Raw genomic sequence first — 27,020 nt, 5'->3', positions numbered from 1 at the left:
CATCATTATGACTTTCTGTGCTTCTTCAGTCTTTATATAATGAATATGTATTGTTTTAAAATCATGCAAAGTATGTTATTTTTTGAAAAAATTAATGAAAAGTACTTACAATATAACTGAAAGGTCTTATGTGAAATATTGGATAATACGAAAGGAAAATAGTTCAAACACAGATACACAAGTCATGTCGGTGCCAAGACATGATTGATTTTAATGATCTCTGTCAAAAACATTGTCAGGCAATGAGTTAACTAAACCAGGGATTTCTGAAGGGCAGAAGCCAGCTCACAGTCCTGTGTAAGAAGTGGTTTGCCATGGTAGTTATGTAGGGTGCCACAGTCAGGCAGGCCCAGGTTAGAATCCCAGCTTTGCCTTCAGCAGCTGTATAACCTTGGATAAAGCTCCTCAATTTCCCTAAACCTCAGTTTTCTCCCTTGTCAAAAGATTTTTTTAAAGGTGATACTAATGCATACCAGGACAGATAGGAGGGTCAGTGCCAGAATGCAGGTCAAGTCCCCTGCACAGAGCCGGGTCCCTGATAATGATGCTCCACAAATGCGTGGACGCACTGCCCTGGTGTTCAGAGACCAGAGGACTCCACGGGACCGCGGCGCTCAGGGACAGCCCTGGAGAGGGGTTGCGATGTGAGGGCTCACAAGGCCTCTCTTCCCCAGTGATATGAAAGAAGCATTGAAGTCAGTGTCTACAGACCCAGATTCTAACTCCAGCAAGGTATTTAGCCGTTTCCTTAGTTACGGGGGGAATGATAAATCGTTCTTTGCCTACTCGTGGAGTTTGTTTTAATAGTAGAATTCATTCATTCATTCTTTAATAATTTTTGAACACCCTATTTTGTGCTGGATAATATTCTCAGTGCTGGAATTATGACAATGAAAAAAAAAACAAAGATTCCTGGCCTCCTGGAGTTTATAGTGTGGAGAGAGTGAGATAATAAAGAAGATAAATAAGTAAATTATATGGGATATTAAGTGATAATAAGTGTTATGGAGGAAAATGAACCGGGGGCAGAGAATAGCCAGTCAGGGTTTTCATTTGGGCTTGAATGCCCAGGAAGAGCTTACTGAGAAAATGGCATTTGAGTAAATAAATGCATGAAGGAAGACAGGGAGCAGACTTCTGGAGTCTGGGAGAAAAGGCTTGCAGGCAGAGGAAGCAGCCAGAGCAAAGGCCCCAGCGGCGAGTGACTAGTGTGTCAGAGGCAGGACGGCTGGAGCGCAGGGAGTGAGGAAGGGAGCAGCGGAAGAGAACCCCGAGATGCAGGGTTGGCCAAGGCACCAGGACTGGCTTCTGCTGCAGGAGAGGTGGGATGCCACCGAGGGTTTTCAGCAGGGGGCCAGCACGATACGGTTTACATCTTACAAGCACACTCCTGCCTGCTGTTTGCAGGATGGAGTTCAGGGATCCAAGGCAAAAGCAGGAGGAGCATTCGGGAGGATGTCGTGGTTCCAGGTGGGAGTTGACAGGCACGGGCAGTGGGCACAGCGGAGACGATGAAATGGGGGAACCAGCAGGAACCCACTTTGAAAATGAAGTAGCTCCTCAAATGTAGGATGACGGTGAAACGGGGCAGGAGGACCGGGGTGAATAAAAACGGGGCAGCTGGTGCTGCTCCACATGGCCACCGGCTGACCGCCCAGCTAGCTGTTGCCTCCAGAGAAATGCAGTGAGAGGCGCAGGTGCACACTGGGCGTGGCCTTGTTCATGACAATGCAGAACCCAGAAAGGCGCCGGGGATGGCCACCTCTCCAGATATGACTCATTTGTTCAGTGCCTTCAACATCGACACTTTTGCTGAAATGTAAACCCACTTCTAGTCCCCCAGTTCTCCTTGGAAACAGAAGAGCTCTCTACCATTCCATTCTAGATGGGCCCAGAAGGGATCCAGCCTGTGTGTGCCTTTCCCCAGGGAGCCCTCTCTTCCCCTGGAGTGCTTAACATCGTCCTCCTGAGATAACCGGTGTTCCAAGGCCACTTCCTACTAACTGGCGTGCTTTTCTCTTCAGCAATCCTTGAGAAGCATAAAGAGCTTAATCAACCCAAATTACAGAGTCTGCTTAACTCCAGGAGTTGATTTGAATATCATTGCTCTGGGAGGAGGAGAAACAAGTCTTCCTAAGGAGAGAAGCTCCTGTTAGAAGGACTGTTGCATGTCCTTGGCAGCCCATTAATTATAGTCCATTTTGACAGATCTGATATATAGTTGTTATGTCTTAAGGGGGGAAGAGGTGTTGCATGATTAATTGGTTGATAGTGTATGTTAATTGGATGCTAATTAAATTTAAATTTAATTCATACTTGGAACACTTAATTTAACTCAGGACCAGGAAATTAGAATATTCAAGCTTCCTGAAAGAACTTGTCTTTCTATCTGTCACCTTCATATGTCTGTTGACATTTCCTCCTTGTTTACAAACTTGTTTTTCAAGAAAAGGGATCAGATGGTTCTCAGAGCCTCCAGCTGTAATAGTATTGGTTCTTGCAATATATAAATATCTAATTGCTTTATTGAAAAAAAATATATACATCTCTACCCTGTTACTTAAATTTGTTCTGAACAAGTCCTGTCATGCTGGAAAACCATGCTGTTTGATTCCTTCTCTCTGGCTGGATAATTGAAGAAACAGCTCTAGGAGAAGAGTCTGTGCTTAGTTTCCAGAAAGGCACTGAGCTGCTCTGATACCTGAAGGCAGAGGGGAGGCCATCTCTGACACTGGAAGCTTTTGGGAATTTTTCTGAGGCTGTTGTTTCTACTCTTCTTCAGGGAAAACCCCAGGAGGTGAACTCTCTAAGAACACTGTTAACAAAACATCCAGTAACTCCCCTCTTCTAGCCCTGGGGTGGCAGGAGCCTCCTCCCAGCCCTGGGGTGGGAGCCACAGCCTTCTGGCTCCTCTGCTGTCTCTGGCAGAGAGGGCAGGGCTGCCCAGGATCTGGTTATTTGCAGGTGTCTATACGATTAGAGCACCAGGCCTTGGGACTAGGAAGGTATCCTCTGTGTCCAGTCTACAAAGAAAGAACACAGTGGACCACATGTGTGGCGGAAGGAAGGTGGGCTTTGAAGTTTAACTGGTTTGGATCTGTATCCTGACTTGACCTTAGAAAAGTTGATTCGTTCTTCTGAGCCTCGGTTCCGTGGTCTGTAAAAGGGAACGATGGTACTAATCTCGCAGCAATGTTGTCAGGATCCAGTGAGATCGCATGCCCTGTCAGGTGCTCGATGCCTGGTCGCTGCTGTCACCATTGCTTCTTAGTCACTGCCAGCTTCACCTCTGGTCCTGCAGCGCTGCCCGCAGCAGGGAGCAGCTGTCATCGCTGCACGCACACGTGCCACACTGTGGCTCGTCCTCGACATGGTACCGTCTTAGAACTGGCTTCTGAGGTTTCAGCCTCCTTCCCTCACCTACTGGCTCTCTCCTCAGCTGTCCTGGAGAAGCCTCTGGAAAAGAAAGCCGGCAGAAATTATGGCCCCCCAGGCCACAAGAAGCTTATCTATTTCATTGATGACATGAACATGCCCGAGGTGGACGCCTACGGGACTGCGCAGCCCCACACGGTCATCCGGCAGCATCTGGACTACGGCCACTGGTAAGAGCACACGGAAAGGGCGGGGCCGCGTGGGGAGAGGTCCAAGGCCGATCACTCGTCTGCTGGAGCTGCAGGCCTCCGCTCAGCTCTAATGCCGGGGGAGAATCCCAGCAGCAAACCACGTTCCTTGTGGGATTCTGCTCCCTGCAGTGTCTACCTCCCAGACAGGGACTTCGTACCAGAGAAGGTACTGAGCTCTCGTTGAAGGAAAAATGCCTACGTTTTTCTTCAGTATTCATCACAAAAGTTGCCTTTTCCAAGCTCCGGAAGCACAACTAACCACCCCCACCCCCACATCGCCTCCCCCGTGGTCCTGTCGCACAGGGCAGGGACTTCACTGGGAACACCTGATGTACTGTACAGCACACACGTGCCTGTGGGTCTTGGCAGTCTTCCTCTTTCCAGCGCCTCACAGGCTCTGATAGTATCTTTTGCAACAGTATAGTTTTTAATGGCAAAAGTTCTAAACTTGCCAGAAAGGAAAAAGCAAGTCAGTGACTTGAGACAACTTGGGCTCATCTTCCTCGTGCTGACTTCACGGGTGCTGAGAAGGCGTGGGGCGTGCGAAGAGGGAATTCAGAGAGAAGAGTTAAAGTTACGGCGGTCACCTGAGTTGCCTTTCATTCATTCCTAAGGTCTCTGTTGGGCACCGACCACGGGCCACCATCCACCATCTCCACACCAGTGTCTGAGCAACTGAAATCTGGGGAAAACCAGCCAGGCTAATTAGTTTTACTTAGACTCTTGGTCACAAACCTTAAACAGGAAGTAGAAAGTTCCTGTACATTCTACCCTCCTGCCTTCCTATGTTTACATTTCTGCTCTCAGAAGTGTCTGTTTCATACCTTCTCTCTCCTCCAGCTTCCTGTCTCCAACATGCCATCTGCATTTCCAGCTTCCATGTCTCTGCCACTTACTTGCATCCCCAGGCATCTTCTCCTCCCTACCCCTGTGACGTTTTCTTTCTGGCTTACTTCACTTAGGCTGATGATCTCCAGGTCCATCCATGTTGCTGCGAATAGCATTATTTTATTCTTTTTAATGGCTGAGTCATATTCCATTGTATAAATATACCACAACTTCCTTATCCAGTCATCTGCTATTGGACCAAAAAAAAAAAAATCATTTTCTGCTTACTGTGCTGTCTCTCTCTACATAACCAAATTCTCTACTCTGTCTCCAGTTCCTCATCTCCCACTCACTCCCCAGTTCACTGTTACTTGGTTTCTGTTTCCTCTACTGAACTGTTCTTACTCAACCACTAACTGTGTCTTTATTGTGAAATCCAACAAACCCCATTGGGTCACTTTTTTATGTTCTCTGCAGCCCTTGATGTGGTTTGACTGCTCTCTCCTTTGGGAATCCTGTCTTCCCCGGCTTTCTTCACACACCCTTGACTTTCCTCCTGCCTCTTAGACCATCTTTGTGGTCTCTTCTTTCTGTGCTACTTGCATAGATATTGTATCCCTCAGGAATTTGTCCTAAGCTCTTGTCTCTTCTCTGTTTCTACCAGTGGATCTGGACTTTTATTCCCCCCAAACATGTGAATGATAGAGCCCATCCCACCTAACCTTGGCAACATGCTTACCTACCTGGGCCGTCACTCAGCTCTCACTGTGGTTTCTGACTGTTCCAGGTACGATCGAAACAGACTGTCCCTGAAGGAGGTCATGAATGTGCAGTACGTGTCCTGTATGAACCCCACCGCGGGCAGCTTCACCATCAACCCCCGGCTTCAGGTACGGGAGGAGCTATGGCTCCTGGGTCCTAAACACCACCTTACCACCTGATGTCACTCAATTGCATGCCATAATCGGCCCTTCCCCCGTCCAGCCTCTTCAAGGGGTAACCACAGGATGTTGACTTGCAGTTTCAGGGAGAGAAAAAACTCTCTATACCCAGAGTTCTGAAGCTTTTGGAGCCGAATTAGAATAGGGTTCATCTAATTCAACTTGGTCTTCAGAATGACAGAACTTCAGAGAGGTGCATGGCCCTCCCGAGGTCATGTAGGCTCTCAGCATCACATTCAGATTTGGACTCAGATGCCCAGAGTCTGGGTTCTGTTCTCTTCCTGACACACCACATGGTCAGAGGTCCACAGCCCATTATCACCCCTACTCATTTTAGAGTCAATCTGAGTTTGGGTTTAGTGTGAGAATTGTGACCAGAATGTAGACTTCAAAGTCCTTCCAAGAATTCTTCACTGCTTTATCCAGATCCAGAAGCAGCGAGTTCTGTTCTGTGACCGTGGCTGTCTAACCCGTGGCCTCCTCCCCATGCTCTGTTTCCCTGTGCAGCGCCACTTCAGTGTGTTCGTCCTCTCCTTCCCGGGAGCGGACGCCCTGTCCTCCATCTACAGCACCATCCTGACTCAGCACCTGAAGCTTGGAAACTTCCCAGCATCACTGCAGAAATCCGTCCCCCAGCTGATCAATCTGGCCCTTACCTTCCACCAGAAAATTGCCACCACGTTCCTCCCCACAGCAATCAAGTTCCACTACATCTTCAACCTCAGAGACTTTGCCAATATTTTCCAGGTAAGTCCATCCGCTCCGAGGCACCTTTGAAGGCCTTAAGATGATCCCGTTCCCTCCACTCTTGGCCAGACTCTTAGGCAAAGGCTCAGTTCATACACAGTTCGGAACGTAAATTAGTAAACAGGGTGCTGTAGGGTCCGTGAGGTTCTGTTCAATAAAGCAGAGTTCTGCTCGCTGACTGAATTACTTCTCAGGAGGCAGAATGCATTTCTGAGTCAGTTCCTTTGGGCTGGAGGAGACTCACACTTTGGAGATAATGTTATATAACAGTTCCCGCATGCCTAGGAAAGAAAACGGCACAGAAGAAAGAAAGAGAAAACTATTCTGTGGGCCCTGGTGGTACACCATCGTTCTTGAGATGAAAAATAATGCCCCCCAAACCATTGCAGGATACGGCTCTGCTTCCCAAAGACATCGTGTCATACTGTTCCTAATACAGCATCCGCCAGCCCCAGGGAAGCCTCAGTCCTAAAGGTTCCAGGTTCTTTTCCAGGTCAGAGCCGTTTCAGATTCTTGCATCTGGTTATCTGAGTAGTGATGACCTGCGTCTTCCTGTCGCTTCCAGTCTCTTGGCCTTTCACTGTGGAAACCTCCAGAGGGCAATGTGGCAACCCCAGCCCTCTCTTCTCCTTGGTCGGGTACCACATCCTCGTGTGATGGGTCCACAACTCTCCCATCGTGGACGAGAATCTGCAGAAACTACTTTTCAGAGACACCCCTCACCAAGATAGTTCTGAGCCATTATTGACTGGAGGGTGCTTTTTACACCAAGCAGAGGCCACACCTGTAGGGAAATGTCAGCGCCATCAGGGAGTGAGGCGTGACCCTCCACGGGGAGCACAGGTATTGGGGATTAATTACCCAGGACACGCCCTGTACAGGTGGGTCTCTGGGGAACCTCAGACTAGCCCTGAGGCCATGGGCCTGCATGTTTCATGGTCATAAGGAGCAGAAACCTACTCCAAGATCCAAGAGTGATGCTGCATAAAGGTTTACCTGGAGGTTGGAGCCTCTGAGCCCCATACCCAGGGCAGGTCTGAGAGCACATCCAGGCTGGCTCAGGACAGCCTTCCTGGGTCAGGTGCCCCCCAAACACTCACTCAGTTTCCAATGAGGGAACAGACCCATAGAGATTAGATCGATTTGCCCAAGAGCACACAGCCAGCCAGGGAAGGAGTTGGCACTGAATCTAGGTCTTCCGGTTCCTGGCCTGGACCCCCTTCCACCGCGGCATTCTGTCCCTCTGTCCATGCTTCCAGTGAAGAGAGCAGCCTGACAGAGTCAAGGCGGCAAGAGCCCTCAGCTCCAAGCCTGTAAACCCACAGCCCTGTGGCCCTCAGACCTGCACAGTGGCGAAGTTCCTGTGTACCCACCCTGACCTCCCATTTATTGGGTATTAATTGAGAAAGACTTTTTTAAAAGTCACACACGCCCTCACTTAGATCTCACTGCAGCAGGCTGAGGTGGGGGTGTCAGCCCCTTCGTTTTCCAAGTGAACAAACAGGAGTTAAGCCGATCAGATTCACGTTGTTGGTAGTAACAGAACCAAAGGAGACAAAGGCATCAGTGTCCCTCACAAGAAGCACAAGCACCGCTCCCACCTGGCAGCACCTCGTCACCTGTCCCACCTGAAAGTCAGACTCACAGCCACCCTTTGGGACACACTATTATCCCAGTTTAACAGAGGCTCGGAGAAGTGGCCAGCCAGCAGACGACAGCACGAGTGGTCGAGGAGGCGGAAACGTGTAAACGGTATTAGTGGAATACGGAGCAGGTGGGAGCAGACGGTGACGGGGAGAGTCGGTGAGGGAGGAGGACGGGAAGTTAGTTTTGAGACCAGCGTGGATCCGTGGAAAAGGTCTGTAACAGCAGCCTGTCCTATGCCCTCTACGTCTGTTAGCTAGTCATTTAATCCTCACAACCAGGAAAAACACTGATCATTTCCAATTCAGAAATGACAAAACCGTGCCACAGACACAGGAAGTCCTTCGACCACGTTTGCGTAACTGGGAAGCAGAAGCCCCAAAGCCCAGAACTAGAGCGATCAGCTCTACCGTGCAGGGAATTCGGGGCCCGGGGCTTCCTGAGGAAGGAGGGTCCCATTCCAGCCTGTTTTAATGGCAGCAGTGCAGTGAGGGGAGATACTGGAGTTGGGGCTGAGTCTCTGGTTCCACTGGCCTGTTTCTTTCCTGACTCAGGCAGCCTGCATGGCAACCCCTGGGCTCTGTGTCACAGCCCCTCCCCTCTGCAGCCTGCCAGCTGTCAGCCCCCTGCCCACATGTGGGAAAGTACATCCCCGCTGGAGGGTTCACCTCCCTCCAACCACGCAGACCCTCGCCCTCCTCCTCCAGAGCCAAGTTCCAACCTCCCGGCTTGGCTGCCCCAGCCCACTTGTCTAAAGGCCTGACAGGAGAGCTTAAGGGGAGATTGAATGCCCTCTAGGCGATGGGCGCTGCTGGAGAAGGAACGTGCTGTCTTCCTCTGTCCAGCTTGATCCAAGGCTCAGTGATCTGAACTTTCCCTGCACTTCACTCACTGCCCAGGACGTGGACATCAGGGCAGACTGTAATGGTGCTTGAGTAGCAGGAATCATTAACCGTCCGCATATCAGTGCCCTCACAGCTCTCTCAGATGCTGCAAAGTTTGCCCTTGACGTGCTCACATCCTCTCAGCCCTTACCTGTCGGTCAGCCTCAGTGTTTGGCTGTAATGGGGCTTGTAAATGTCAGCTGGTCGCACAGCTCACTGTAAAGCCCTGTCCCCAAAGTCAGCACTCCTGGCTGCGCTCCCTCCACCCCCCACACTCACGCAGGGCGGATCCCCAGGAGACCTGAGGAGGAGAGGGGGGCCAAAGGGACCTAATGACGTTTCTTTCTTTTTTTAAAAAAATAAACTCTTACTGCAGTATAGCATCCAAGTAGAAAAGACACACAGTTTGGTCATAAGCATACAGTTTGGTTAAGGGTCACAAAGTCATGGCAGCTGTGGAACCACAGCTCAGATGGAGAAACAGAACACTGCCAGCATCCCTGAAATGCCTCCTTTTTCTTTTTTTCATTCACCCTTTTCTCCTCCCAGAAGTAAATACTGTCCGGACTTCTAACACCATCAGTTATTTTGGCCCATTTTGGGACTTTATATAAATGGAATCATATGGTGAATATCGTTTTGTATCTTTGTTCACTATTATGTTTGTAGCTATGTGTACAATCATGTAGTTGGTAAAAAATTAATCATAGTAACCATTTCTTCCTTTCTAAACCCTAAATCTTCCAATTTTCTTTTTCTTACTGTGCTGGCTACAGCTGCCCCCACAATGAAGAGAAATGGTGACAGTGGCATTGTGTTGCATTCCTAATTTCAGAGGGAAAGCTTTTAATAGTTGGCCTTTAAGTATGAAGCTTATTGTAGGTTTTTGTGGATGCTCTTTACCAGATTAAAAAAAATTCTTTCTGTTTATAGTTTACTAGGAGTTTTTATCGTGAACATATGTTGAAACTTAACAAATGACTTTTCTATATCTGTTGAAATAATTGTATCTATTTTCCCCTTTTTCTGGAAATGTGATCAATGACTGATTATTTTTGAATGTTAGCTCAACCTTGCATTTCTGTAATCAATCCAACTTAGTTGTTACATGACAAATTTATTTTATTTTCTGGATTCCATTCACTATTTTTTCTGTACAATTTTTCATCTATGTTAATAAGATTGTCCTATAATGTTTTCTTTCTTCTGGTATTCTAAGGTTATGAAGTCCTCATAAAATACACTGGGAAGTGTTTTCTCTTTTTCTACTCCCTGGAAGATTTTTTAAAACACTGTATTGTGCCTTCCTTAAATGTCAGAAGAATTTAGTGATAAAGCCATCTGGAGTTTTCTCTGTGAAAGATTTTAAATTATGAATCCAGTTTCTTTAGTACATGTCAGATGATTCATATTTCCTATTTCTTCAGGCATCAGTTGTGGAAAGATGTTGGTGTCATCAGTTTCTGATTTATTGGCGTAAAGTTGTTTACAGTGGCCCGTTGTTACCTTCTAAGTGTCTGCTCTGGCGGACGTCATGATCTCTTGTCTATTCTGGCTAGTGACTGTGTACACCCTTTCTCTTTTTCTCTTCTTCCAGCCCTACTAGGGAGCTGTTGGTAGTGCTGGTCTTTTCAAAAGAAACTGAAAAAGAAGAAAATTACATCACTGTCATGTTTTTGACTTTATTGGTTGTCTTTATTTGATATGTTTTTATGTTATTAAGATTTGCTCTTTTCTTCTTTTAAAAATTAAAAACATTTTTTGTACAATTTACTTTTACTCATTTATTTTGGGGGAGGTAATTAGCTATTAGGTTTATTTATTTATTTACTTATTTATTTTTAATAGAGGGACTGGGGATAGAACCCAGGACCTCATGCATGCTGAGCACATGCTCTACCACTGAGCTGTACCCTCCCCCCTGCCCTTTTATTTATAATCTCTTTCTTCCTGCCTGCTCTGGGGTTAGGATTAGTTCATATTTTTCTAACTTCTTGACATGGCTACTTAGATCATTAATTGTCAGCCTTTCATCTTTTCTAAAATGCATATTTTAAGGCTATAAATTTATCTCTAATTATACCATTAGCTGCAGTATGCAAGCTTTTATATGTTACATTTTTTAACATATTTCTTAATTTTCCCTATGATTCCTTCCTTAACCAATGGGGTATTTTGGAGCATTTTGCTTTATTTCCAAAATTTAGAGATACTCACCGTGACCTGGAAGAAACAAACCTGTACAAAGAAAACTAATTTTAGAAACTTATAATTCTTCTAAAATAGAGTTTTGTATATCAAGGGCACACCAGAGGGAATGTTTTTGGATGGGAAAGGAGGTGTCATGGATGAATTCAGCAAAGACTTATCAATTGAGCTGGATACTGAGATGTGAGCATAGCAAGCAAAGCAAAGGTGTGGAGGCGCAGGCTACTCAGGGCTAGAAAACAATCCGAATTTGTGAGACCGAAATCTGGCTCTTACAAGAAGTGTTGGGAGGAGTGATGAGGAAGCAGACTGGTAGCTATTATGACAAGAGCTTTATACCATGCGATGAGTCTGAGTGTTATCCCATCGCTAATGGGAAACAATGGAAGGACCCCTTTCCTACAAGACAAGAGGGAGAGCAATGAGGGCAAACAAGGTGTCGATGAGTTTGATGTTATAGGACCTGAAGTCGTTGAGAGGGTCCAGTCTCAGTGGTTTCCATTTCTCCATGAAATAGAGGGCTTGAACATTGGCTAAGAGCAGCAGAGAGAGGTGACAGAAATTTGAAAAGAACAGTAAATATTTGGAACGGTCCCTGAGGAATACAGGGAGGAGAACTTACTAGAGAGGAATGGATGGATTGCTGACCTGCAAAGTTAGCCATATTGTTCCAGCCCGTTGTCACCACTCTGATTTTACAGGAGCAGTCAGCACCCAGATCTGTTTTCAGAGTGGTGCTTATAGGATTGAGAAGCCACCTCACCTCTCACGGTGGTGATTTGGAATATCGTGGTTGAAATTCCAGGCTCTCTGTGTGGCTTCAAAATGGTGTGGTTTTAAACTAGGGCCACTTACTCTAAACATTGGCATGCTTCTTTCTGAATCCCAATCTTCACACTATGCAAAATGAACATAGTAAAAATTAGTTTGTAGGGTCATCACAGTGATTAAATGAGCTTTGTCTGGCAAAGCATCTAGTTCAGTACCTGTCACACACCTGGCTTCAGTAAATTGTGGCTGTTGTAAATTGTTAATTTATGTTAATTTTTGTTGCTGTTTATTTTTCTTAAAGGGTATGCTCTTCTCCTCAGTGGAATGTATAAAATCCACACAGGACCTAGTCAAGCTCTATCTGCACGAATCAAATCGCGTTTATCGGGACAAGATGGTAGAAGAAAAGGACTTTGATCTTTTTGATAAGATCCAGGCAGAAGTGGTCAAGAAGATTTTTGATGTGAGTACTGCCCTGTGAATTCATATTTACCTCTGAAAAATAATGACGGTTATACAGATGATCACCCAGATGATCAAAATCTAGCCCATAAATTGAAGAAAATCAGGATTAGATTAGGAAAGAAAATCTAATCAATATTTGCCAAAGTGAAAAATGCCAGGGCAAGAAGAGACAAATTAATCACAGGATCCTGCTGTTGAGGTCTGTGGAGATCATCCGATCCAAACCCTTATCCTTACTGACTCCTCCCCGTGGCAGGGCCCAGGCTGGTCAACCCCTTTACACACCGGCATCCTTGGAAGCGCACAGTCCTGTCTTTCCAAAGGCAGCTGCTTTGGAACTGCCAATGAAATTTGGAACAACTTTGAAATGGGAACCCTTTGGAACATTTCTAAAGACTGGAGATTTATTTAAATCATGATCTAAAATTTACTTCCTTGTCCACTAATCCTGGGTCTCCATAACAAACCCCCAAACATTTTAAGACCATTTATCATGTCCTTCCTGGGTCTTCTCTTTTCCAGGCCAGAGAACCTCTGGGGCTTTTTTTGGTTTGTTTGTTTGTTTTGTTTTGTTTTGTTTTGCTTTAGCTATTTCAGACAAGGCTTAAATCCAACCCCCAGAGAAATATGACATCAACTTGACTGCTCTCCCATCAGTTCTCCCCTCGGAAATCATGGTGCCCGACTTTGATCACACAACTTGAGTAGGTCTGACCAAAATCAACATCATCCTTCCCCTCTTCTTGTGTATTGTAATTTTGTTACTGTGTTTCCCAAAACGTGTCCTGCCGAACAGCTGTGTTATAATACACTCCTTGGAAAGAAGGTATCCATGATGAAATAAAATGAGAAAGAACTTCATATTGTATCCCTTCCTTGGAAATTCCCAGTACATTCAGCACACTAAAGCCCTGAAGATCTTGAATCAGTCTGATTCAGATATCATTTCCCCAGCCCGTTGGACCCAACTCGTTTCCCTTTATACAACCTACTAGTAATTTGAAGAATTGATGGTTCATAGAATATGCCCTGGGAAGCAGTGACACATGAACACAGCCTAAGATCACAACACACTTTAGTGTCAGAATTACCCCACAACTAACACTGAGCCTTCTGTTGAACAAAGCCCCATTCTATTTTCCATTCTATTGCTTGTCTGTCTTCTCTTGAACTTTGAAATAATCAAATCTTTTTTTTTTAATTGGAGTAGAGTTGATTTACAGTGTTGTGTTTATTTCTGGTGTACAACATAATGCTTCAGTTATACGTATATATATATATTCCTTTTCATATTCTTTTTCATTTTAGGATATTGCACAAGGTGTTGAATATAGTTCCCTGTGCTCGAAATAATCAAATCTTTGTATTTAAATGTACCAGGTTGTCCCTGTGCTCATCTTGCTAGGTTCAGCTCCATATTTTTTTTCCTGGTAAGAGTCTGGGTCTACCTCTGAAGACATTTCCAGTCCATCCCGACCTATAGGACAACCTTTTGAATGTTTGGATAGCATTTAAAGGAACCTCTCAGTCTGCTGTTTACTGGTCCAATCACCCTAAATTCCTAAATTCCTATCATCTTTATACGGCCTGATGTCCAGCCCTCTCACATCTCAGCTGCCCCTCCCTGACCATCACAGAATTTGCCAATTTGTGTGATTATTGTTAGCTCTGCACATGAGCCTTAACCATCCTCTTAAGTTGGTCTGAGCTAGCGCTTTAGAGGAACAACACTCATCTTTGAAGCAGAAGTCCCCTGTGTAGGTCTGTATACCAAGAATGCGGCCCTCTGATCATCGACTAACCCAGATATCATTAATACGGCCTTTATCCTCTCCCAACAACACTTGAAATGCCAACCTGAAGCACCCTGGCTACACCAAATCTGGCATTGAAGAAAAGTTGCTGAATTTCCACCATGGAGGTACTACAGTCCTGCTTCTACTATCCAGAGCTTAAAGTTCTCTTACTTGTGGCTCTTACGTGATACAACCTCACTATCAAGAAATCTTTGATTCACTGTGTGGGTTGGTTTTCTCTCTCTCTCCTGCACATCTGGCTTGTTTTTTCATCAGAGTCTTTGTGGACCAGGCTTTTCGGAACTGCCCTTTAGTTCTTTTCCTGCCAGGTCGTTGGTGTGAATTGACTGCCATCAGGACTGCTCCCCAGTATATTAGCCCATTTTCAAATTGGGTAAATGTATCCCCACATCACTTCCCCATGTGTTTTCGTCAACTAGCAAGAATGACTCTCCTGCCTTGCATTAAATCTTATCCAAATGTCCAAATGGACATTTATTGTTACTTTCTAGCAAAGCAGGCATCGTTAAAAGGTTTCCTATGGCCCTGAAACCACCTTCAGAATGTAATAACTCTTTGCTGTTTAACTCTTTCCACTTCTTTCTTCTTATAACCAAGCAGCACCCTGGCTTCTTAGAGATGTGACTGTCACCCCCACTTTCCCTCCCTCTGTTAGGTTTGATGCCTCTTGTCCTGTGGGCTCACGGGGCTAACCCTACAGTGATTTATGCCCCAGGTGATGCCTCTGCTGTTGAACAGCGTGCTGATTACCTCCTTGCCAGGTGGATTCTCCAGTCTGACCCTTAGGAGAAAAAAAGGGCAAGTGCGGACAGTTAAGCTGGTATAAATCCCTGCTTATGCGTTAGAAAACCTTTTCTTTCTTGGACTTGCTTCCTCTACAACCTTTCTACCTCTTGAAGTCTCAGGTATTTGGGTTTTGATGAGCAAATAGTTCCCTTCCAAATTAAAAAAGAGTTAGCTGCCTCTTGGATACTTGAAGGATGGGTTGATAGTGACGAGACGTAGACTCCGACTCTTTCAAGTCAGTTGAGCTGTGCTGGGTGTGTATGAAACAAGGTGAGGTTTGCCTGTGGGCAAGAGTGGACACACAATAAGCCCAAATCGTTATAAATGTTTTATAAATAAGGGGCCCTGCTGTAAATGTTTTGATATTATCATTGTCCCCATAAACTAATCAGTCACTTAAGGATGGCTCACGGCTCATTTTTCAGAAGCCAAGCTCTGGGTTGAGTGTGTGAAGTCGGGGCTGGCAATCTCACAGGAAACAGGAAAGGATGTCTTATGACACTGCTGTGGATTGGGGAGCAGGACCTGTTGGAATGGATGTGAGGATGGGGAGGTGAGGTCTTTGGGCCACGGACTGGTGAAACCCGACACTGGTGAACGAACCCCTGCTCATGGAAATTCACCCATATGTCCCCACCCACTGCTCTGCGCAGACAGGGCTCTTGCTGTGTATGTGGGAAGGGGACCTCCCACCTCCCATTTCCCATCATCAGCCCACAAGGAATGACCAGCAACATCTGTGACTTCATGGAGCTGCAAAATGAAAGTTAAGCATCCATTTTTAAGAGCTTCTCAGGAAAAAGGACGTGTTGGAAGCTGTACTGATAATTTTTAGAGCGTGTTCAGAAAGAAACACAAATGAGATGTGTCTACTCTGTGTGGAGCCAGAATTGAGAGTCGGTAAGGAGAGTCCTTGCCCCTGTGTCTCATCTCCAGGATATGGACGAGACCGTGGAGTGGACCCGAAGCCTGAACATGTATTGCCACTTTGCAAATGGTGTTGGTGAGCCCAAGTACATGCCTGTGCAGTCGTGGGAGCTTTTGACCCAGACTCTGGCAGAGGCCCTGGAGAACCACAACGAAGTCAACACGGTGATGGACCTGGTTCTCTTCGAGGACGCCATGCGCCACGTGTAAGTGTGCATCTCCCTGCCTTTCCTTGGCTGTCTCCTCTCCCCACTGTGGGGGTCTCATTTGGGTGTTGGAGGCCACTTTGATACAACCAGGAAAGCAGCCACTGCCTCCGCCCTGAAGGTGAAGAGGGCTGGTAGAGCAGCGGCTGCAGCTCCTGCCACTGGCCTCGGGGCAGCATAGGCAGAGCTCAGGGGGAAATGGGTTTATTCCTCATATGCCCTGCACTGTGCTGGGCATCATCACGTGACACCAGGGGAAAATGTGAGATCATAAATGAGGCATCAGAACAGCTTGGGGCCCACCTTCCCAACCCAGACTCATGCAAGGGCCAGCTTAGACTGAATAGTTAGACTGAAGGTTTGAAGTGCACATGTGTTTCAGAAGCCAAGTATCCTTTCAAATGTTGTTGCTGTCGAGGGAATCACGGAGAGCTGTCCCCAAGCCTCCCAGATAGCGAGCACTCACCACTGCTTTCCCGACACTGCTCTCCGCATGCCGCAGCCTGAGTCCCAGCTCCCCACCTCCCTGCCTGCTCAGCTGTCTCCACTCTGTCCCCTGGGACGCATGGCCTCCAACGGCAAAATCTGCTTTATCATCAACTTCTCTGAACCTCCTTCCCTGATGGATTCTAACTAAAACCTGACTGACCCCAGCGTTGAGGAAAGCTGTTTTTTCTTCCCTGTCCCGTGTCCCCCAGGGCCTAGAGAAAGGTATGTACCCGCCTTCTCCCCACCTCACCCCAGAGGTGTATTTAAACCGTTTCTCCTTTTTTATCGTTTACGAACCCCAGTTCTTTCATACTCATCACCTCTCCTCATTACTGTCACCTACTGACATCCTGTTTCTCCCCGTCGTTTACCAGCGACCTTAGTGCTTGGTCCCCTTCTCTCCTCGAACAGACCTTTCTTCATCCCTGGCATCTGTGCATCACCTGGTCTCTCTGTTCCTCGGTGTCCTTAGCTCCAGCAGTCTCCTCTTCCGTCTCACCTCAGCCACTCACTCACCCGTTCCTACCCCAGAACTTCTGTCATTGTAATGAGCCCACCTCCAAAATCTCAATTTCAAACGTCCCTCTCTCTGACTCGTCCCTTCTCCCCCTCCACTCACCTGCTCTAGTTTCCAGCTATTCTTACTTCCCAGTTTTACTGAGATATAATTGACACATAGCATTGTGTCAGTTTAAGGTGTACAACATGATGATTCGATATAAGTGTGTATTGCAAAATCATTACCACCATAAGGGTAGTTAACAGCCATCACCTCCAGGGACAGTTATTTCCCTCGTTACGAGAACCTTGGAGGTCTGCTCCCTTGGAAGCCCTCAAAGACACAGTACAGGATCATTAGCTGCAGTCATTGTGTTGCACGTGACTTCCTCAGAACCTGTTCTCCTTATAACTGGAAGTTTGTAATTTGTACTTTTTGACCCCCGCACCTGATTCCTTCACCCTCCACACCCCATCTCTGGTAACCACAAATCTGAGCTCTGTCTCTGTGTGTTTGCTTTTATTAGATTCCACATATAAGAGATAATACAATATTTATCTTTCTCTGTCTGACTTATGTCACTTAGCATAATGACCTCAAAGTCCATCCATTTTGTGGCAAATAAATATATTCCAGCTATTTTTAAAACTTCATCAGGATTTCATTTCATGGAACCACCTACTTTCTCAAACTTCTTTGTCTCTCTTTCCACCATGTCTTCACCTTCCTGAACCGCCGTAGACTCCATCACCCCAGTACCAGCTCCCCTGACTCTCTTGTCATTGCATCCAGGTGACAAAACCCTGCTGTAGCTAAACCTCCCCTCCCTGGGGCTCCTCTAGCATCCAGAGAGCAGAAGCAGCCTCTCTTAGACCAGAACACAGAACACCCAGCAGCCCTGTGAGAAACAGGTGTCACCCCACACAGTGCCTGGGGCAGCGGGCTGGGGTTCACACCTATGACCCCCGGGGGCAGCTTGTGGGGCAGCACAGAGGCTGGGTCTGCCGCACTTCCCCCAGGAACCGCGGGGCTGGCGCAGGGCCAGGTAAGAGCCTGTGTGTGTTTACAGTAAGGCTTGCTCATCCTCTGCCTGTTGTTCTCACCACCTGAGTTCTTAACGTTTTCTTTTGTTTGATTCCTCTACAACTTTCTCTTGCCGCTTCTTTTACGCTGACCCCGGTAACGGAGCGCTGTGGAGTGGTCACAGGCATAGGTTCTGGAGACAGAGCCAGGCCCAAGTTCAGGTCCTGCTTCTGCCACTACCTGGCTGTTGTGCTTTGCAAAGGACACTTAACCTCCCCAGGCCTCAGCCTCCTGCTCTGGACGGTGTGGATAGTAAGAATGCCTGCACCATAGGGTTGTCGCACATGCCAGGAGCTTTGCCCTTAATAAGCAGTCTGTGATGTTAGTCCCTGTCTTCGCACCATTGTCCGCTCTCCCTGAGAGCACCATTTGCTCTCGTACCAACTTCCTTCATCATTTCAGCAGATTCTCATTCTGCTCTTTGTGAAAGCTTTCCTCTAAATCTTTTCCCCTGCTTTTGGCATCATCTTCATCTGTCTTTTTCCTTTTTTTTTTTCTCACTCCCATGTATATTTTTTTGCCTCCTCTTTTCTCTCCTAGAATCACTTCACATTTATTAACAAAAAAAGGAAGTTCAAATGTACTTCTCTTGTGTCCCTTCTTTTGTATATGTTATCTGTTCTGTGTGTGTGTGTGTGTGTGTGTGTGTGTGGGTTTATCTGGTCTGCAGTATGCCGCTGCCTCCAGCTGTGCTGTGGCACATCTTCAGCTTTTGTTTTTAATCTCCCAGAAGCTCAGTAATGTGCTTAACTTAGACTGCCTTGGTTTCCTGGCCCAGGAATCCTTCAGAATATTGATCTTCTTTTTAAATTTTGTAATTTAAATGCAGAGTCCTTTGCCCTCGTCAAGGGTTGTTAATGTATCCCCAGCTGGAGCCCAGTGCTGACAGTTGCAGACTTAACCATCCTTCTTTGGAAAATTCAACACTAACAGTGCATCTCCCATTTAGAGACTGAATAGCGTGGACCATGCTAAGCCGGGTTCAGGCCTTCCGGAGTAAAGCAGGGTGTTGGGCGGCCCACAGAACCTAGCTGGGCTTCTCCTGCCCCATGCCTGCCTCTCTACTCCATTCACTCTTTCCTGCCCCCTCTTTTTTTGAATCAGAAGAGAGGGCCTGGATATCTCAGCACCACAGTTTCTCCTTTTGTCATTGTAGCCAGGCACCATCTAGTGTAGACACAGTGTAGATGATTCCTTGCATCTTCCTCACCCCAGATATGATGCTGAGTGTAAGGAATGGGGTGCTCTATTTAAATTTAACAAAAATTTCTTAAATACCTTCAGTGCACTAGCACTATAGAGAAAACAAGATGAGTATACATGCTCTTCAGATGTCTAGAATCTGCAGTGTAATAAGGCCGCAAGAGAAGGGTAAACCTGCTTGATCCAAGACAGAGTATCACAGGTAAATAATTATAAATGAAAAGGTAAAATCATAAAAAGAATTAAAAGTAGGTCAGTAAATAACTCCTGAATATTTAGGGGAATAAAATTCAGCTACGTAAACTGAGTGACTCAGAAGCACCACACAGTGGCTTTATCACTGTTACGTGTCCCCAGCACACTGGCTCCATGTTATCCCTGTGTTATGCGTCCCCAGCACACTGGCTCCATGTTCTAATTCAGCTGACACAGTCTGCCGTGTCCCCATCCTCCAGTGTAAGAGAGTCCACTTTGGATCAGTCCTAAGAAAAGCTCAAATTAGTGCCACCCTTCTTGGGGGCAGTTTTTCAATAAGCTTCAAAAGCCATGAAAACTGTCTTGCTGTTTGACTGACTGTTTACCTCTAGGAACTCATTCTATGGACATAATTAGAGATAAAAACTCAAATTATCTATATAGCAATATTTATAACTGGACAATGTTGGAAACAACCTAAATACCCAACAGTAGGCTACTGCAGACAAGGAACTTATTCTAGACCGTGAATATTGTCCCATCATTGGAAGCACAGTTTAGCAGATTACTCAGTGGCACAGGGAAATAATCACAGTATATTGCTGAATCGAGGTGGTTTCAAAACACTCTGTTCAGTATATCATGTGACCCAATTTTGAAAATATACAGAATAGAAATATACTGAATTTTAAGATGTAGTCATGTATATACACATAAATATATGCTTATACAAATACAGAGAGAAACTAGAAAAAGTCTGAAAGGGCTTATAACTAATGTCAATAGTGTTTATGGCTAGATAGTAGAATTGTAGTTTTTTTCTGTATTTTATGCATTTTGTCCAGAGACTAGCTATTATTTTTAAGATGAGAAAAGGAAAAGGAATAGGACTTATTTTTATAAAGAATGTAGGTGCCTTACCTAGGCTGTTTACATAGTGCTGTGGAGAATTCAAGGCAGCATTGGCGGTTGGTCCCGGAGGAGGGGCCGTGAACAGTGCCATGGAAGAGGAGCCTTTGAGGAAGGCCTGGAGGGGGAGGACCAGTGGGCTTTTCTGGAGAACGTGGTTGAAGGCCAGGGCCTACGAGTACTTCCCCCTTGTCGGGGCAGGAAAATGGGTCCTAGAGAAGCTGCAAAGAGAAGACTCCAGAAGCCAAGAAAGTGGGTGTCTTGTAGGTTGACACAAAGGACCCACAAATACTCATTACAGGGACGTCAACGTCTAGGGAGCGAGGGAGCTCCGCCGGAGCTCTCTGTTCTGCTGACTTTAATTTTGTTCCTGCTTGTCCTCTAGTCTTCCCTGAATTCTTTTGTTTCTAATTGTATGCTTTCTACTTTTCTTTTTCCTGTGCCCACTTTCTTGTCTAAAAGCACAAATAGGTGAGGCCCAGTGAAGTGGGGGAGGTGTGGCAGAGGCAGGCTTGGCTGGGGCTGTAGGGGAAGCCCGGGCCCCTCCCCATTGCCGTCCCAGCCCGCTCCAGTCCTTCCCAGCACTGCTCCACTGGAAGCTTTACCTTAAATCAAAGCAGGGCGACTTCAGTCCACTCTCAGGCAAGAGGCGAGGCCAAGTCTGAGGACAGTTTAGCCCCAGTTTCCCACAGCTCAGCCCTGACGTGCCTGCAAGGAGGGCTCCAGGTCCCACTGGGACCATTAGGCGTGCTCCTCCCGGGGGAGGCTGGTCCAAGCCCTGTGCCCCTGCTTCCTCCCCCAGCTGCCACATCAGCCGCATCTTGGAGGCCCCGCGGGGGAACGCTCTGCTGGTCGGTGTCGGGGGCAGCGGCAAGCAGAGTCTGACCAGGCTCGCGGCTTTCATCAGCTCCATGGACGTCTTCCAGATCACGCTGCGGAAAGGCTACCAGATTCCTGACTTCAAGGTGGGAGAGCCGGGCGGCTTCGGGGAGGAGACCCTGCCTCTTCAGCTACCCACACCCCCGTCACCCCTCATTAGCTCCTCAGTTCCCTCGCCCAGAACCTTTCCTTCACTGTCTGTCCATCTTCTTCTTAGGCCCTGGGCTGGTGACAGGAGGGCCCTTTTCTCTGCAGGCCCTGCCCATGAGCACCAGCCTTCCCAGGGTCTGCACTTGTGAGACCCCAGCTGCTCTAGTGCATCTGCCTTGCCTCAGCTCCCACCCACATCCGCATCACATTCAGGACACCTCTCCCCACAGCCCTGACAGGCAGGAGGAAGGCTGACAGTCTGCCCAAGTTTTAGAAGAAATTGGTATTTTAAAAGACAGGTGTAGTAACCACCAGCCGCTGGGACCTTCAGCGACATGTGGTTTCAGACGTCAGGCACTTAGGAGCCACAGGGCACACCTGGAAGGTAGAGAAAGGCATTACATTAGACCTTCAGAGGTCACTTTGTCCAGCCCCCTCCCTTTGACCCATGGCCACAGTAGAGGCACAGGAGGGCGTCATGATGTAATCTCCATCAGTATGCTGCCCTCGCTGTCCCTGGAAGAGTCCCAGCCAGCCCTGAGCTGGAGCTGCCCACCCATCTCCATAATCTCTCAGCCAGTGGTGCTCACTGCTGGTCTGAAGCCACAGCTCAGCCTCTCGTGGTTGGCTGGATCTAAGGTCATACTCCAGGTTCACATCAGGTCAGTCTTTAGTGCTTCCATAAAAGAGAAGACAGATCATGCTTGTAAGAATTATGCATTTACAGAATGATCTAAGACAGTGGGTCTCAACCTTGGCTATCTACTGGAATCCGCTTCAAACATTGCTGATGCCTGCACCCCATTCCCAGAAATCCTGACTTAACTAGTCTGGGGAGTGGCCTGGGCCTCAGGACGTATCCCCCAAGTGATTCTTATGAGAACTGAGAAGCACTGTCTTAGCTAATTTTCTAAGTGCATAGGCTGAGAACCACTGATCTAAAAGGAGGCTTATTAACCTCAAAGGGGAATTATTTAGACACGAAGGAAGCTCTGCTGTAAGGAAACGTATGAGGCTGGTAGAGAATGAGCTTTGGGTCATGTGAGCGGGAGACACGAGTAAGGTGAGGGGCTGATGGCTGAGCTCTGGGAAAGGGATACATCAAAGGAACCGAGACTGAGGAAGCTGGAAAAATTTAAGGCTTGGCATCCTGACCCCAAACTTCATCTACCTACAGTTTCGAATGGATGTAATTTCCTCCCAAATGATCATGTGTGTGTGTGGTGTGTGTGTTCCCCAGTATATTTTTTTAACAACACAATCTTTTGCTGGAGCTTGTCATGAGAACACAAGACTCTGCTACATAAGATACAGTCATCCCCAGGCCGGCAGGCCCAGCTACGTGACTCTTCTGTCAAGACCAAGAGCAACTGCTTGCTTCCTGGGGCAAGTCATTCACTCGTATGAAGATACAAATAACATAGACGAACAGGGGACCCTCTCTGGCCTTTGGAAAGTGGGTACCTCTTTGCACAAAGCAGGAGCTCTGGAAGCTAACTCGGGAGCCACAGTGGTTGTGTGAATTAAAGACCATCACCATTTAATTCTACTTGCCCACCTCTGTTGGGACCGAGGCCTGGGAATGAGGCGTGTTTTCCTGCCTTTCAGCACAAGATAGCACTCCTCCTTACCTCCCATTGCCGTGTGGCTTTATTTCCCATGAAAGTCGACGAGAAAGTGGTCCCACTCCTAAAGAGGGGTTGGAAATCTCTTACCAAGAAGGCCCTCTTCTTGGAGACCTCTGCTGTTGTTTCTGCAGGCGGACCTGGCCAGCCTTTGCCTGAAAACCGGGCTGAAGAATGTCAGCACCGTGTTTCTCATGACCGACGCCCAGGTGGCTGATGAGAAGTTTCTTGTGCTCATCAATGACCTCTTGGCATCTGGTAAGAGACTCTCTGCACTTGAATGTCTCCAATAAATTCCTGCTGGAGTCAGAGTCATTCCAAAGTGGAGACTCGGCTCAGGGTCAGAAGAGCAAAGCAGTAGAAATGAGGGCTAAAACTGACAGCAGCAGAAAACTGGTCCATCAGTATTTCAGGCAGACGAGGCGTTAGCAGCAAGATACGCACACAGAGAACGTGTACACACAACACTTACATGATAGGTCAAGATTAGGTTGCCAATTTAATTAATCAAGGACTCAGAACTTTATGGGAGCAAAGTAGAAGCAGGAACATTTGTAGAATGGTTTTTCTTAGTTTATAAAGAACTTGACAAGGGCTATCTCACCTTCCCTGTGACTCTATCAGTGCAAGACAGGACTTCAGTGGAAAGTTCAGTTCTTGATACTTTGCTGTCCTTACTTATTTAGGGATTCAGGACTTATGTCAATCATTCTAGGGGAAAAAATTATGTATACATACATATATATACATATATGTATATATAAACATATACAAGATGTGTATAAATATATATGCCCAAGAAGATAAGAAAAAATCGTGCATAAATTATGCATTTTCAAAAATTTGAGGTGTGTGTGTATATATTTATATTAACTGTAAGGAGAATATAATTTCCTGACTCTTAATCCAAGTTCAGCATCTACAGAACCCCCTCGGAGAAGCAGCTCTCTGTAGGACATGTCCTGTGCGTCCCAGCAGTGCACCTGCCACCCAGGGGCCAGGGGCCAGCTGGTCCCAGGGGAGAGTCTGGTCTGCGTTTGTGGACCCCTTCCACAGGCTGTGGGATTATTGCTTTCTTGCGTCTGGTGTCTGCCCCATGGTAAGCCTGGCCTAGAGGTTTGTGCAGGCTTCCTGGTGGGAGGGGCTGGTGCCCGCCCACAGGTGAGTGGAACTGGGTGCTGGCCCTCCGGTCTAGGGGCGTGTCTGGAGGTGGCTGTGGGCTCAGGAAGTCTTTAGGCAGCCCGCCTGCTGACGGCTGGGGCTGAGTTCCCACCTGGTTAGTTGTTTGGCCTGAATTATCCCAGCACCGGAGCCTCCAGGCTGTTGGGCGGGGCCAGATCTTGGTGCTAATGACCCAAGCAAGATGTCAGCCTCCAGGAAAGCTCATGTAGATGAACACTCCCCAGATGTTTGCTGCCAGCTTTTCTGTCCCCAGGATGAGCCACAGCCACCCCTACCTCTGCAGGAGACCCTCCAAGACCAGCAGGCAGGCCTGGCCCAGGCTCCTGTGAAATCACTGCCTCTGCCACTCCCCCTGGTGCATGTGAGAGTCTGTGTGAGCTCTTTTTAAGAGTAAATTCTCTGTTTCTCCAGTCCTGTGGGGCTCCTGCAATTAAGCTGGCCTTCAAAGCCAAATGCTCCAGGGGTTCCTCCTCCCAATGCCAGACGGCCAGGCTGGGGAGCCTGACGTGGGCTCAGAGCGCTCACTCCTGTGGGAGGGTCTCTGCAATACGATTATTCTCCAGTGTGTGGGTCGCCCACCCCGGGAAGTGTAGGGCCTGATTACATTGCTAGTGTGCCCTTCCTGCCATCCTGCTGTGGTTCCCTCTTTTTGTCTCCAGTTGTAGAAGGTCTTTTTGGTAAGTTCCAGTCTTTTTTGTTCAATGGTTGTTCAGCAGTCAGTTGTGGTTTTGTTGTGTTCATGAGAGGAGGTGAGCTCAAGGTCCTACTATTCTGCCATCTTGACAACATATTTAGCATCTACATAACCACTTCTTCATCTGGGTTAATAAAATAGTGCACAAACGTTCTGAACAAAATTTCTGTCTCCAGATTTCCAGCATTTCAGAAAGCCCATTTCTGCACAGTCCACCTCCTGGGTCTCTGACTGAATGGTCTTTAGTTTATAAAGTCCAAGGACCACGATCACAATGTACTTCTCCATAGTCTGTTCCCTGTCATGTAAAATATATTTCAGGATGGCTCCTCCCATGCAATCCCTAGGAACTTCACTGCTTCAGAGTCACTGACTGCTTCGAATTTCATGCCCATGTACCCCAGGCCATTTTACTATCATCTGTGAAGCACCGCTGGTCCCTGGTCCAGACCATGCACTAGCAGGCTCTGTGAGCAAGCTTTAGCTTCTTTCTGATGAGGACCAGAATCCCAGGTTGCAGTGCTGGCTCCAACCATCACACTGAGCCTGTACTCTCATTCTTTCCCAGCCTGCCCTATTTCCGTTAGCTTTATGTGCAGGAGTTTGCCTACTAACTCTCACACCTTTCCTCCTCCAATCCAGTAAGTTGTCCTTTTCCTAAATACCATCTTTTTTATACCCCACCACCTTGCACAGCAGTATTTCACCTGCAACACTGCCTCACCTTTTAGTATTTTACCAAATAATGAGAAAGAGGCTCAGCTTCGCTCTTGCCCCGAAGCTGTGTCCTGAAGTCTAATTTCTAAAACAATCAAAAAAGGTAAAATTGTGTTTCCAAAGACTTAAAGCTTTGGAGATGCCAGGCGTGTTGCCAGCCTCACCATGCATCTCATCTGACTCCAGTCCAGCCAGGTCACCTTCTCCTAAAATAATGTCTGAGACACAGAAGATGTTACAATTTCACCAATTGAAATTTTGTTCCTCAATGAAGTATTTTTAATTTTTAATTTGGAAGACAACTTTTTTCAAGTTCAGATGAATTTCTGAAGCCCTGCCCACTGAAAACTTAATGCAGTCAGTCTGCTCCAAAGTCATGGAGTTTCAAGCTCATATTTCTCTTTTAAGGCTTCCATATAAAAACAAGATTTACATATACATGTTAAAATGGAGATACAACTGGAAGTAATACTTTTCTAATCTTCTTCCCTTTTTTCTTAACCAGGGGGAATTGAGCATATCTCAGTTCCGATTCTCCCTGTCAGATAATTTCTGGCTAGAAATTAACTGACTGCCAGTCCAGGCAGAGCTGTAAAGATTCCTCAGAACATCCGCATCCTCTTAGGTTTTCAAGTTTATGAGGTTGTGCAGTCACTCCCTTCTTGGATCACACAGTGGAGATTAGGAAACTATACGTTGGGGTACCTTGCTGTTAACTCATCCCTCTGTAGTTACCTACAAATCCTGTTAGGTTGGAGGTAAGGTACAGTGAGTGAGTTCCACTTATTCAGCACTCCCCCAAAAACATAGTCCTCAGCGACCTGATGATCTCATGCCGTAGGCTGTCTGGTTTCCTCCCACGCTTCTTTAGCTCACAGTTTCGTCCCTTGGTTTCCTGACACCATTTCCAAAACAGACAGTGCATGTCAGAATCCCACTTCTGACACCAACCAAGCATTTCAGAAACCGTCATTATACCACTTGCATCTCCGGTTGGTTAGAGGTTGACAGTAAGCAATCCTATACACAGAGCTTAAATTAAATTCCTGGTTCAGTTAGCAAAAGCTGCCTAATTGTGTAAGAAGCAAGGTGGCCACACAGATCAGAGCCAGTGAAGCATATCTTTCAGTCACTGTCTTTGGCTGCCAGAGTCCTTGATGGGGATCATGAAGCTGCTAGTGGAACTATCTATGAAGTGTTGGCTCCGTGAATTTAAAGAGTTCAATTCTTGTCATGCCCTTGTTGCCCTGTGTAATAATTCCTGAACAACGTACACTTGGCCATCAAACCCAGGCATTGAAAAAATTCTTACAAAATTTGTCCTCTTTTGGTCCTTGAACCGAACTCAGCAAGGCCCCATCCTAATATATTCTCCTATGGGGAGAAAATAGAATCCTCTTCTGGCTTTTTGGTGTCGCACACCTGCCTCCAGGTTTCCAGCATCCCAGAATGCCCGTTTTACTGGAGTCCCAGCTTAGAAGACCTGGTCTGCTCCAGATGTGGTGTCTTTCCTCTCCTTGCTCTGCCAGATTTCATACTTCATTT

General features: G+C 46.8%; 1 protein-coding gene across 3 annotated transcripts in view; it reads left to right on the top strand.

The window, feature by feature from the left end:
• The window catches only part of DNAH9 (dynein axonemal heavy chain 9), a 276,427-nt gene that overhangs the window by 145,489 nt on the left and 103,918 nt on the right, over nucleotides 1-27,020 (top strand). For all 3 annotated transcript variants that reach the window (XR_012499359.1, XM_074342145.1, XM_074342146.1), the window contains 7 exons: nucleotides 3,440-3,605; nucleotides 5,242-5,344; nucleotides 5,903-6,142; nucleotides 11,951-12,112; nucleotides 15,654-15,850; nucleotides 21,031-21,193; nucleotides 23,017-23,140. Coding sequence is in view for 2 of the 3 variants with exons in the window: in XM_074342145.1 (XP_074198246.1) it covers nucleotides 3,440-3,605; nucleotides 5,242-5,344; nucleotides 5,903-6,142; nucleotides 11,951-12,112; nucleotides 15,654-15,850; nucleotides 21,031-21,193; nucleotides 23,017-23,140 (1,155 nt within the window). In the remaining variant the exon portion in view is untranslated. The remainder of the gene's footprint in view (nucleotides 1-3,439; nucleotides 3,606-5,241; nucleotides 5,345-5,902; nucleotides 6,143-11,950; nucleotides 12,113-15,653; nucleotides 15,851-21,030; nucleotides 21,194-23,016; nucleotides 23,141-27,020) is intronic.

This window comes from Camelus bactrianus, chromosome 16 (assembly GCF_048773025.1).
Source record: "Camelus bactrianus isolate YW-2024 breed Bactrian camel chromosome 16, ASM4877302v1, whole genome shotgun sequence".
NCBI classification, from domain to species: Eukaryota; Metazoa; Chordata; class Mammalia; order Artiodactyla; family Camelidae; genus Camelus; species Camelus bactrianus.
The sequence above is the reverse complement of the archived record's forward strand: the minus strand, read 5'-3'. Positions and strand labels throughout refer to the sequence as shown.